Source organism: Mycteria americana, chromosome 3, assembly GCF_035582795.1.
Source record: "Mycteria americana isolate JAX WOST 10 ecotype Jacksonville Zoo and Gardens chromosome 3, USCA_MyAme_1.0, whole genome shotgun sequence".
Classification (NCBI taxonomy): Eukaryota; Metazoa; Chordata; class Aves; order Ciconiiformes; family Ciconiidae; genus Mycteria; species Mycteria americana.
The window spans coordinates 25712185-25726167 of record NC_134367.1 but is presented as its reverse complement, the minus strand read 5'-3'; the positions used below and the strand labels follow the sequence as shown (position 1 = coordinate 25726167).

Genomic DNA, 13983 nt, shown 5'->3' with positions numbered 1-13983 from the left:
TCATCTATTCAAGACTTTTCCGTAATCTTTTTTAGGATTACTGTAATATAAAGAAGTCGAAATAACAGATTTCAAGGTGATGTATTAATTCCTGGACATTTACCACATACTTGCCTCTTCCTATGTCTGTAAAACCTTTTAAGTGCACTGATTTAAGGTATAAAAGAATATATTTGTCTTCCTTTAATGTGAATTGCAATGTCAGCCTAAAAATGATCTTCTAGTATTTCAAGGGGGATACTGTAGAAACAGTTTTATTTATTGAGCAGCTAAAGAATCCATATTGTAGGAGTGATACTTATTATCATAACAGAATCAAAGCAGGTAGGTCTAGAAATTATTACAAGAGCTCATGATGTCCAGTCACTGCTCAGATGAGTTCATTTATATGAACCAAATCCATGCCAAGTGGAGCAAACACTGATCAGAAATGAGGTAGCTAAAGCTGTATAATTCCACATTGATATAACTTTTTTGTCTTTTTATCATGTTTTGTGCGTTTTGGGGTTTTGGTTGTTTTGAAGGGTTTTTTTGGTGGTGTTTTTTTTTGTTTGTTTGGGGTTTTTTAGGCCTCCTATATAGTGTGAAGTGTTCAGGCTAGCTGCTTTTATCTTTCTGTGTGTTTCAACCGGGTTTTCCTTCCTTCCTCTACAATTCATGCTAGTTTCCTATATTTCAACCAAAAAATGTTAGATCCAGGAAATATTGCAGTGATATCAAAAAAATTCCCCTTAAACTAGAAATCTTTGAATCCCCTCTCAAAGAAGGAAGAGACATGTAAGTAAGATGAGAAAATACATAACCTAAATTAATAATGAACTGTCATACAGTATACTCCAGATGTAGGGCAGTAGTGATAACCACTCTAATTTATTAAATAGAACAAGAGGCACATTTCCCTAAAAGCTGCAACACCTAGTGACAGTGAGAGAACATACAAAAATCTGAACATAAGATATGGCAAGCCTCATGCTAGTTCTGCAGTTTGAGGATTGAGGAAAAAAACAACCTGGTTATTTCTGGAATTGGAGTAAATGAGGTGGAAAGGAATAGGAGTAATAGGTTGACAAGTGGTGACACAGAAGGTGAAAAGATTAGAGCAAACAGCTAATTAGCACATGGGAGACGAAGTTGTTTAAAAAGAAAGGAAGAAATTGCAGAAAGCTTTTTGCTGACTTATGTTGCCTTGACTGTATGCCTTCACCTGTATTTAAAGCTCTCCTTGCTTTGATCTCTGACTCATCTGAGTCCGTTTGTTTTCCAAAGCTCAAAATTGGAAAGAGGTGGGGAATAACCTGAGTGATGTAATTCAAGCATGGAGTTCCTCTTACACTTTTTTTTATATGTGAGAGTATTCTTAAGCCTAATTTTGCAAAGAACTTCTAGTTCAGGGATACTGCTGTACTAGTATGTTGTTTAGTTATTTATCTTCTGCAGTTTCAGATGCTAATTAATGAACTATAGCATCATTATACAATAAATTTCAAATGGAAGATTTTTTTAAAGGCATGGATTATCTTAACCATCCAGATTGAAAATGTATCAAATAATTTTTGGTGGGGTGGGTTTTTTTGTTTTTGTTGTTATTTGTTTTGGGGTTTTTTTTAATGAGTTGTTCCAGTGTCTGAATTCAAGAAGCTCTTTCGGGGTGAAATATGAACAAAAGGTGGCTTCCTGGTGTGTTGTCCTGAACCCAGTGGATCACGTATCCCTATTGCAAAATACAAAATTAGCTAATGATGTAAGCTGACAGTATAGTTTTGTGTTTGTGGGACAGTAATGGTGTCTTATGTCTTTCTTACGGGAAATTATTCTAATCATTAAGAAACCAACACCTCACTAATATCAGCCAGGTCTAATGAATTGTCTTCAGTGATGTTTCAATAAAGGATGTAAACGGTTTTTTCAATGTTTTATCCTCAAAATGAATCAAAACATTTATTTGGGGAAATTATTTTACAATCAGTATTGCAATGTAATGATACTTTATCCAAAATTCTGGTTTTTATGTAAAGGTAAGACTGCAAATAAGATAGGAAACGTAAGGTAATTTTTCTGAAGCTGTGAAATGGAAGGGGTTGTTTCGTTTACTGGTTAGTTGATGTATATGACATGGAACATTTGAGAGCCATGCTTTTTCTGAAGCAGCAGCTGGAGGACAGACAGGATAGTCCACGTTTTCTCAAATTGCACTAGGTATCTCTATGTGAGTTAAGGCCTGGATATCTGCTTCTGGGCATCCTAAGTTTGTGTCTTCATCTTGAAATGAATCCTATTAAAAAAATTATTTGTCTTTAATAGATACAAACAGGTCTTTCTTTCAGTGTTCTCTGTTGGAGAGTGCACAGATGTGTTAAAATAGGAGGGTTAAAAAGAATGTGTTTGAAGTTTTGCAGTGAATGTTTAGAGACTGTATCAGGGTAAAAAGCATAATGCATTGGCAGTTGGGACGGGGAAATATGATGCTCATCGTAATGGTCATCACACCTACTGATGTGCTTTACTTTCTTTATTTTAAAGGTCATAATAATTTGTGCCTTTTTATTTCACAGGTTATCTGGATTTCAGCTTCCATCATCTATTGTGAGCACAGGATCTATCCTCACCCTCTGTTTCACCACAGATTTTGCTGTCAGTGCTCAAGGCTTCAAAGCTGTCTATGAAGGTAAGAACTGTACTCTAAAGACCTACCAGGTCTTTATTCTACTTGGTATGTGTTTTTGACATTGAAATGTGATGTTTCAAATTTTATTGTTTGGGGTTTGAATCATCGGTGAATATTACATAATTTTTTTTTCCCTAGCATACTTAAATGTTACTACATCATGGCCATAGTCTTGATTTTTAAATTTAATTAAAACTTCTACTTCAATTTCTGCTGGAATTTTTAATCGAATTTGTCAGGCTTCCAAAGCTGGATTCAGAAATGTTTACATTTAAAAGGTTTTCTTATTATTTCCGGAATGATTTATTTTGACAACTTCTTTAGGCAATGCCTAACTTAAGGGGTATAACAATAAAGATGAGAGGAGATATGAATACACTAACTGGTCTTGAAAATCAATCCCTAATCTTCTCCTTGTGGAAAATTAAAACAACAACAACGATGACAACAAAAATATATGTGTATATATAAATTTAAAAACAAAACCAGAAAAACAAAGCAGTTGAAAACTGGATGGTTAGACTGCACAGTTATGAGAAAAAATAAGGCCAAGCCTTTCATGTCTCCTAGTGTCTACCAAGAATTAGGCTCATAAAACTGGACTGATACCATTTCCTTAATACTTTGAGTTGTACAAAAGGCTTTGAGATCTGCAACCTTTGGGAAAATTACCAGATACTGTGGTATTAAGTCAGTTGCTTAGCATTGTTGGATAATGAGGGTGTTTTGAGTGTAACTTAGATTGCTTTCAAACTGAGTGTGTGGTGGGGTTTTTTTTGTTTTGTTTTACTACTATTTTTTTATTCATGGAAAATACAGGGCTTTACTAGAAGTTGCAGAAAGCTCAGTTTCAGATTATTTCTCAAATGCAAAGCCATTTTTTCTATGGGTTCATAGGTATAATCCTTTGAAAGTGTTTATTCTGGAAAAGCTGTGTACACAGTTAAGAGATAGAATTAAAAGCAAAATATTTTTATCAATGGGGTTGATGTAGAAAATAGTACAGTTTGATGTAGCTATTCACTAGGGCTAGCATTTGCAAGTGTGTAAATCCATTACCTGTGATCTCTAAGTTACTTTGACTTTTTCTAAAGTGGTGACCAATGTATCTTCAAATGCTTGATAAACTTTTATTATGTTTCTCCTAGAACTATTCAAAGTCCCTTGAAACTTCACCCCCCCCCCCCTTTCTTGACAATACCTAACTCTGCTCCATGTTGATGCATATCTTTTGTTTCATATTTGATTAATGTTTTGAAATTACAGTGTTCTTTAAAGTATGTTTTGAAATCAATATCCTCATTGAGTAGGTTACCTAGGTATGAAAAGACAGAGGTGTGGGAGGTGTCATGAGTAACTCAAACCTGTGAGCTTTTTCTAATTGGGATGGGTAGCTCAGCAGTATGTCTTTCCTTGGTAGCTATTCCTCCCTTTCTGTGTCCCCCAAAGCCTTATCCACCTCATAAGTCTGCTGATCGGTTTTTTGGGGTTTTTTTGTTTGTTTTGGTGTTTTTTTTTTCTTAAACTGAGATGAGGGCTGTGAGGAAAGGCTAGGAAAGTTTCATTTTAATAGTCTTTATAAGTTTCATTAGGTAAGTCGAAAAAGAGTATCATACACCATGAAAACACCAGGAACTGTTTTTGCTATCTCAATAGGAAGTTGCTTTCTACATACCTGTATCTTTCTGTTCTAGTAGATGCATACGATAGCATATTTCGTCCTTTTATGCAATCTGAGCAGTTTGTTTTTCATGTGGAAAAAGACAGTGAAGAATGCTAAAGGACGTCTCTTGACTGTCAACTTAGGAACACATGCACAGAGCCACAGGCTGTAATATAATGACACTTCCTGCTGGCCTACTTTCTTGTAAAAACCCCAGCAGGAAGAGCTGTAATTAACATTGACAGATAGCATCACTCTCTGGTTAAACAACACTGCCCCCTTTCAGATTTAGTGCTGTAAACCTGGCATTGTCCATGCGCTTTAAATTGACTTCAAAATATCACATCCAGCTCTGGAAGAAATGGTGAATGTCACTCAAGTGATGGTGTCTCAGGGTACAGGCAGGCAGTGGGGACTGACGGTTCAGGAAGGATTTGTAGCAGTGAGGAGGGGTTAGGTGTTTTTTGTGAAGGCTCGAGGTGGTGTCTGCTGCAATGGCCAACTGAGTTACTGAAACCCCTTAGTTTAAGAACTCCTGTAACTCTTCCCTAAACTACTTGTTTTAAACAGTGACCCCTTCTGGCTCCTGTGCCATATGTAACTTTGTGAGTAGGCAGGTGATCAGTTCCTCTGGGTCAGGAGGAATACAGACCAGATGTTACTAGTCACTAGAAGTCTTTATAATCACTCTGCTGGCTACCCGTCCCTAAGCTAGTTTGCTTTTACTAAAAATATCTACCTTTCTCTGGGTTTAGCCAGCTCTTTCATTCTTCTCTGGCGTAAGTGAATTACTGTTCAGCTGGAAGCGCAGGGAGGATTGAATTGCTACTGACTGCTGCCATCTAAGAGTTTGGGACACTATGGGGTCGTAATGCACAGTTTGAGAAACGCCGATTTAAACATCTTAATTGGAGAGAAGTTTTAACTGCATGTCGGCTGACAAGGGCAGTATGTTTAAAAAAAAAAAAAAACCAAACCTGTTTTGGTTTTTTTTTTTAATGGTACCTGGCGGAGTGATCCTGTAACAGAAATTTTTGTATAGAAGTAGACAAGTCCACAACATTCAAAAGTTAAGGAGTTCTAACAGACTGGGAGCAGCAAAAAAAAAAAGCTTTCCATCACTATGCAAAGGCATGCAAAGGAATCGTTCTAGAATTGCACCACTTGTCTCTCAGTAGCAGATGAAGTAGGTCTAAAAAATTCAAATATTAGGACTAATGAAGGAACTAATTTACATAAACTTTCCATATTCTGGGAAGCTGCAAAACTAGTGTGTGTTTTTGGTTTTGTGTGTGGTTTTTTTTTTTAATTCTTGTGACAAGCCACTCTTTCTTCTAAATAGGAAAATTTTGTCTAATTAGGATTCTTACCTTCATGCAATTAAAAAATAAAAATGATTAGTGTCTTCAAAGTTAGCTCTGCTATTGAAAGTCAGTATTTTAAATGTAATCATGAGGGGAAGAAGCTAGTGTTTTGACAACAATGACTCTAATCTCTCAAAAGACAGTACTGGGCTAGATTCTCTGCTGTGTTGAGCTTCTGCTTTGCAGAGCAGAGAGGATGCTGTTGGGAGGTTTCACCATTACTGTCTGCAGGGTGCTCTTTTTAACTTAAACTCCCTGGTGAATGAGGTTAGGGCGCTGAACCAGGAGAAAGCATACGAACCACTTCAAGACCTACTGAACAGCCTCTGAAGCTATACTTACGCAGGTATCCCTAGCAGAGAGAGAATGCTACATCCCATTCCCTGAGCTGAGATTCTCGTCTATGCATTTTATTGGGTATATTCATGACTTCCTGTGCAGCAATGACATAATCGGATCCTTTGTGTTTTTACAATATATAAATAGGTTAACAATGAAGCTAGTGAAACCATATTCCAGCGCTCTAAGCCCTTGAAGATTATTTGTACCTATCTGACTTAGCCTGCTGTCACCCATATACCACGTGAATATTAATACTTAACTAAATCTGATTTTGTGGCAGTAGACCAGCGAGAGCCATCTAATTTTAACAAGACACTGATGTAGTTGGGCAGTTGCCAAGTTCTTAGGCTGAAATGTAGGTTTCTTCACTATATCATTTCTTCACCGAATTTATATATCCATTTCTGAGAATCTCTAGTATTTTAACTGGTAATACTTCCATCTTCCTCAGTGATCCCATCAGCACTCTAAACTTTTGATACAGATGGAAGCTGGAATTGTTCTTATTTTCTGGAAATAAAATTATCTCTGGGATTTTCAAACAGATTATTATATCAGTAAAAAGAACTATAAATTTCAGAAGTAGTAAGTTCAGTTTATAGAATTTGTCAACTTGTTTAATCTGCTGAATGATTTATTGACCATTATCATTACTGTTGGGTAATAATTAAATCTAAGTTTTAAGCAATGGGACTTGGGACTTGAGGGATAGATTCGGTTTCTGTAATGTGTGGTTGTGGTTTTTTTTTTTTTTTTTTTTTAATTGACAGTGCTTTACATCATATAAAACATGTTTAGACTTTGCGGGAAATGCATGGGGAGAATAACAAAGTACTTGTGACTTGTGCAATTTTGTTTAATTCCCTGTTAAAATCTCTTTAATTCCCATTTTCCAGAATGAGGTTACAAAATATTTTTTAAAAGGTGCTTTGAGGGCTACAAACAGAAGTAAAAATTCAGCATTGCTATATCATCATAGTAATTTTCTTTGAAAAGTCAGAAGTATTCCTTGCATATGGTTGGAAATACAGAAAAATAATCTTTAAATGATAGCAATGACATCTGAAGTTATACGAATGTATACTTAATTTGAGTAATGCATGGTATAATTGTTATATGTTTTTTCTTCTACTGAACTAGTATGTCCTACCGTTCAGGGAATCCAGTTGTCAAGTGCAGAAAATTCAGTAAAAGTAGAAAAGCTTAATTCAAAAATACATTGTTAGTCATAAGTGTAAAATTAAATGTCATGGGTTTTAGTTTATATTTTGGTACGGTAGTGTCTGCCACTAAATATTAAACTGCCCTCAAAGGTTAACAATCCTTGGTTCATTTTAAGCTATCTCAAATTTTTTTTTTTTGGTGGTTGTTTTTGTTGTTTATAACCACGTTGTGTAATGTAGAATTGGTGGACAGTGTTTAAACAACAAGCCAGATGTATTGGACATGAGGTGCGCTAGCACCTTTCCTTGACCTCTGTTCTACAGCAGCAGGTTTTCTTTGCCAAAGAAAGAGCTCTTGCACATCCCTCTATCCTACCTGCCCTCAGGGCATACTTCCTTTTTTCTTTTCGTCTTTGAATTCTCAAAGCTTTCTGCTCACACCCAACATTAACATTTATGCTGGTAGTCACCTCATCCTGCCTTATGCATCTTCCCTGAAGCTTCTTTTTAAATCCCTTTCAGCGTCAACAGCAGCAAGTGGTGATATACTTCCACAGTATAAGGTCTTTGAAGAAATTTTCTCTTTCTTTGTCTTGCTGCTCCTGTTCTTGCTAAGTATCTGTTATTTGGTGTGTTTTTCCTTTTTTATTTTATGATTCAATACTTTGAACTATTTAAAGAAAAAAAAAAAAAAAGAAACGCTTCCCCAGCCAACTTGGAAACATTAATCTCTTAGATTGATTACCAAGATAATTTTCCCAAGATGATGATTTTCTAGCCAGCGTGGACCCAGTCAAGATAACAGAACTCTGGGCTCAAGCTAACGTTTCTGGTTCTCTCAGCTTCTCCAGTAGGTATCTTTGGTTTTGTTTGTTTGTTTCCTGCAAGTACCAAAGTACCTTTCCTGCACTGTTTTAAGAGTAAAAATCTGCTTTTCCCTGGGTCAGCACTTGACAGTGCTTCCTACTTGTTGTCCATGAGTCTAACTGTATTAGTTAATGTCTGTGTAGTTCTCCCCTACAAACTGTGGTACAGTGATAAAAGTAGTTACTCGCTGGGAATGGGCACGTTGAAAACAAACTGAATAATCTGAGGCAAATATTTCAAGTTGAGAGTAGGAAGCTGAGTTGGCAAGAAAATACCAACTTTTATGCAACTCATATGCATAACGATCCCCTACTATTCAGTGTGAGATGAGTAGTCTCCTGAATCTTCAGCCATTGCCAGCTAATCTCTATGATTTAGTCATAGGTACAGTTTTATCTGTTAGATAATATTCCATTTTGATTGTTCCAATGATCTGAGACTTTGACTCCTGAGCCTCAGTGGATTAGCATATCCCACTCTGAAGAGGTCTGAAAGATTATAATGAATATCTAATTATGACATTGAGAGCTATACAGTTCGTTCTATGTTCTGTTGCATAGTTTTTGGGAAGGATTCAGTTTGTTGCTCCTAAATCTAACTATTCCCTCCTCTACTGTGATGTTTAGAGAAAGAAGCAGTGTAAATTTTAATCCTAGTTTAATCTTTTTAAATGTTAAAGGCAAAAACTGCCTTTTTTAAGCATTTCACAGAATTGTATAGGTTGGAAAAGACCTTTAAGATCGAGTCCAACCATAAACCTAACACTACCAAGACCACCACTATACCATGTCCCTAAGCACCTCATCCAAGTGTCTTTTAAATACCTCCAGGGATGGCGACTCAACCACTTCCCTGGGCAGCCTGTTCCAAGGCTTGATAACCCTTTTAGTGAAGTAAAATTTCCTAATATCCAATCTAAACCTCTCCTGATTCAACTTGAGGCCATTTCCTCTTGTCCTATCACTTCTTACCTGGAGAAGAGACCGACCCCCGCTTCTCTACAACCTCCTTTCAGGTAGTTGTAGAGAGTGATAGGGTCTCCCCTCAGCCTCCTCTTCTCCAGGCTAAACAACCCCAGTTCCCTCAGCCGCTCCTCATAAGACTTCTGCTCCAGACCCTTCACCAGCTTCGTTGCCCTTCTCTGGACTTGCTCCAGCACCTCAATGTCTCTCTTGTAGTGGGGGGCCCAAAACTGAACACAGTATTTGAGGGGTGGCCTCACCAGTGCTGAGTACAGGGGCACGATCACTTCCCTAGTCCTGCTGGCCACACTATTTTTGATACAAGCCAGGATGCCATTGGCTTTCTTGGCCACCTGGGCACACTGCTGGCTCATATTCAGGCGGCTGTCAACCAACACCCCCAGGTCCTTTTCTGCCTGGCAGCAGGAAAATTTCTTACCAATTTATTTGGTAAGAAAACAAAACTAACATTAATACTATAGTAAATGCTGGTATTCTTGTAAATGTAATCTTACTATTGACTGTTAGTGTAATAGGCCATAACATCTGTTAATTAATAGACCGATGTATTTCTTTTTCTGTTTTTAGTTAAATTCTTGCTTACTATTTTGGTAGTCTGTTCTTTTTCAACTGACGTGTTTATTAAAGCTTTAAGCAATGTGTGTGTGTGTATACACATGACCAAGTAAACCAAAAGCTTTAAACAGTGAAAGCACAGACTGAAATGGGATCTTTTTAGTCTGAAATTTGTAGGTGCACCTCTTTGGAGCGGAAGTAATTGGTTTGTTTGAAAAAACAATTGAAAAGCAAATTTTCTTAAAAATAACATCTTTTTGGAATGATACAATCTGAGTGACTGCTAATGACGACATACAGGAAAGAAATCATAATGCAGTTAAAAATAAAGCTGATACTGTGTGTGTCAAAAATATGACATAATATGTAGCAGCAAAATCTCAGGGCAGAAGAGGTCTGGCAGTGCTGTTGGACTGTTCTGTAGGACCTCATAGCTAATCTAGAATATCAATGATTTACATATCAAAAGGGTTCCCTTTAACAATAACAGCTAAATAAAAATGTTTTTAAGCCTACATGTAATCAGAAAACTTATGAAAAAGAAAATGGAGGTTATTTTGTGAGGATAGATAGGTAAAATAGTCTGCTTGTGCTCTGAAATGTATGAATAGATCTAAAACTTGCTCAAAATGCTAAATTTATGGGGAACTGAATTTAGTCAGTAGAGGCAGGTAATGACTGTACTCTTGTATGCCTTCTCTTTCCAGTCTTTCACATATGAAGAGATTGTGCATAGAAGAAATGACTGTATTTAAAACAAGTATAATCCACAGCTTTCTTAGTTATGAGACTTCACGGTGGGTAATTTCACCAGTTAAAAAAGAAGTAATATTCCTTTTGCCAGTAAAACACTTAAATGTTGCATTTCAGCACTATTCGAAGGACCAGGAGTCAGAAATCTGGAATGCTATTTCCTAAACTGCACAAGGGCGGAAACTTCCCAATTGGAAGTTCTAGGAAATTCTTTCTTTTTCCTTCTAGAAAAAAAGGCATCGTAATGAAATTTGTTATGATCGAATAAACCCTACTTGAATTGGCAGAAAATAAAACTAAAATTAAATGTTGTAGGACTCGTTATTAACCAATGAATTTTGTATCTAAATGGAGAATAATTTTGTGAGAGCCTTGCCTGTTATATTAATCCAATTATAAGCTGTGTCAGCTGTTTTCTGCATTCCAGCTCTCACCCTGAGTAGCTCAATCCCTAATGCAAAGACAGTCTTTGTGTGGCTAGTAGTCCTTAGAAAGGGGATTACATGTTTTAAGATACATTCTTGGAACTGTCTTTTTGACTGCCTCTGATTCTGGAAGTAAGGGATTATTTTGTGCCTTCTAGTGACTTATTGATCCATATAAGGACTACTGCGTTCATTGTCCTTTGTGCATGAACCAGTAACAAACCCAGTGTTGGTGGTTCATACCTTGTAATCATTTAGTGGCTTGTAACCTCCCTCCACAAAATTCTTACTTGTGCTCCTATTTGAGATCACAAACCCAATAGCAAAATGATTTGGTAAAAGTGGGCTTCCTAGAGGAAAACGTTGAGGAGTTGCTCCTTTCTGCTACTATGAGGTGCCAGTTCTCAACCAAAACAACACATTCTAGTACAGAAAACAGAAGTGGAAAGACAAAGTCATAACAGGATTGTTTCTATCTGTCTTTGCACCCTAAATAACTCAATACAGTGGTTTCATTTCTCTGCTATTGAGTATTGAGATTCTGGAGAATCTAATCTATGTCTTAACAGATCATCATCCCGGCTGTGCTGATACTAATACCCCGTTTCATGTTCTTTCTTATCTGCCATCATTAGTATGTGTTCATATGGCTAATATTGTGGAAAATACTTCAAAGAATTTTTTTGAGATGTCAAAATTCCTTTAGTGCAGTCATTGCCTGCTCTGAATCAGTGTTAAGATGTTGTTGTGGTTTAAACCCAGTAGGCAACTAAGCACCACACAGCTGCTCGCTCACTTCCCCAGTAGGATGGGGGAGAGAATTAGAAGAGTAAAGGTGAGAAAACTCGTGGGTTGAGATAAAGACAGTTTAATAGGGAAAGCAAAAGCTGCACGTACAAGCAAAGCAAAATAAGGAATTCATTCACTGCTTCCCATTGGCAGGCAGGTGTTCAGCCATCTCCAGGAAAGCAGGGCTCCATCATGCGTAATGGTTACTTGGGAAGACCAACACCATTGCTCTGAACATCCCTGAGCAATGGCAGCACTGGCCAAACTCCACCTCTCCCAGTTTTATCGCCGAGTGTGACATCATATGGTATGGGATATCCCTTTGGTCAGTTGGGGTCAACTGTTATGGTTGTGTCCCCTCCCAACTTCTTGTGCACCCTGAGCCTACTCACTGGCAGGACAGAAAAGGCCTTGATGCTGTGTGAGCACTGCTCAGCAATAGCTAAAACATCCCTGTGTTAACACTGTTTTCATCACAAATCCAAAACGTAGCCTCATACAAGGTACTATGAAGAAATTTAACTCTATCCCAGCCAAAAACAGTATAGATGTGCAGCATGATCTAAAAATCTTGCAAATCAATGTTGTAGACAGCTTAAAAAAAAAAAAAAGCACTGAATAGAAAAAGGCTAGCTTTACTTCTCTTCAAAATGCTTTAGTTCTTCTACTCAGACTTCAATTTTCAAAGTTAAAATATATTTTCTTAATGCAGCAACTGTTTGAGAAACAAACAAGGTCAAAACTGTAATTCTGCAATTGTGTTGGATTTTTTTGTTTTTAATTCAGCCACATAAGGAATGTATGAAATGCATCTTTCCTCCAAGTGCTTTTCTGAAACAAGCCATGCAATGTGACTCCACAGAGCTGGCATTTTTGCTTGTTGCATTTTACAGACAGCTGGGATTTGGGGGAATAACTTTTTCTGTTCATAGCCTTACAGATTTGCTGGAGGTAAGACTTCAATTAAGCAGCCTGTGTCTTTCTCTGCCCCCACTCTAAATTTATTTTAAACAGCAACTGCTGCCAAATATCAGGATGCCAGTAGTTAAAGAAAGAGCCTGTATTCTGTTCAAACTTCATTTTGCCTGAACTTTCAGTTCTCAACATGGTCTTTTTCTCTTTACCGATGTGGAAATTAACATATTGCCAGTGCCTTGTATGCATTGCCAAATTACTCAGAGGAGTTTCTTGTTGCATTTATCCCTAGACTTCTATCTGGCTGAAGAGTTAAATCCTACTTCCTTTGCTAATTATCATATATATTCAACAGTGTTTCCTTACCTTCAGAATGGTCCCCATAAATGAGACAGTCCCAGGTGAAATGCAACTGACACTTATCTAGCTTTTAATGAATCTGAAAGAGTCTGATACTATGGCTTGCTTGATTTCTGCTTGATCTCATTTGTAAATAAAGTTATTTATTCCTTTGGGGCTGGTACAAAGTAGGGAAAGTTGTATTGGACTTTTCATCTCTCAGATAATAGAAGTGCATTTTCAGCCATACCAGTCTGATTTCTGGTTTGTAGTAGTCTTTATAGTACACTTTTTTTTTTAGCTGTTGACCTTAATTTAAAGTAGTATCACTTTTTATTATGAAAACTATATTTCTGCCTTTTCAAAAAGTCTCTGCAGCCTACTGAGAGTTACTGTTGATAACTACTTTGTATTTATTACAAATCTGCTTGCAATGGCAAAGATGGCTTGCAGCTTTTATGTCTTTTGTTGCAAAAATAAAAGAAAATTGAAGAAATCTCTATTTCATCTGGCATCCTTGTCTGCAGATTTTTATTCCTTTAAACTGGCAAAGGGTGTAGACTGTTGCAGCATGGAATAAGTATTTCCAGAATAAAACCTGTGGGTTAGCAGGCCAGAAAATAGACCTTTGGGTTTGCTATGTTACTGTAGCCAGCAGCTGTTACCTGATTAATTAAAGGTCGTATAATTTGTTATATTAGATAGATAGTTAGCGTATAAATACAGTCACATACCTTGCTTTTCACCTTCTCTTGTATAACTTTAAACCATTAATAATTGTACTTTTAATTACTTTGTTATCTTATCTTTCCCATATGTTGTGGGTTTCATTTGCATAACCTTTCATGTTTTTCTTCTGTAATTGGGATAATAAGGCAGGTATCTAGAACTTTGCAACGAAGTATACTCATCAAAACAAGCATGTCTAAATTTTGACTAAGGCATTGATCTTGTTCAGTAATGAATAAAGTAGCTGGTATGTCACTCGCCTATTAATTGTGAAGAAAGGGAGTAGGTTGACTGTAGTACGCATAATGTAGGCACTGCCTTTTAACTGAAACTTTTGAGATTTGTTAAAATCTATCACACAATTTTCACCTTGTGTGTGTTAGAATTCCATGTTTTCATACAATACTATTGGACCACTTTGTGTATTGCCT

The 13983-nt window shown here is 36.9% G+C and overlaps 1 protein-coding gene across 1 annotated transcript in view; it reads left to right on the top strand.

The window, feature by feature from the left end:
• The window catches only part of CSMD1 (CUB and Sushi multiple domains 1), a 1314206-nt gene that overhangs the window by 361835 nt on the left and 938388 nt on the right, over positions 1-13983 (top strand). The window contains exon 3 of the mRNA XM_075498045.1: positions 2553-2665. Within this exon, the coding sequence (XP_075354160.1) occupies positions 2553-2665 (113 nt within the window). The remainder of the gene's footprint in view (positions 1-2552; positions 2666-13983) is intronic.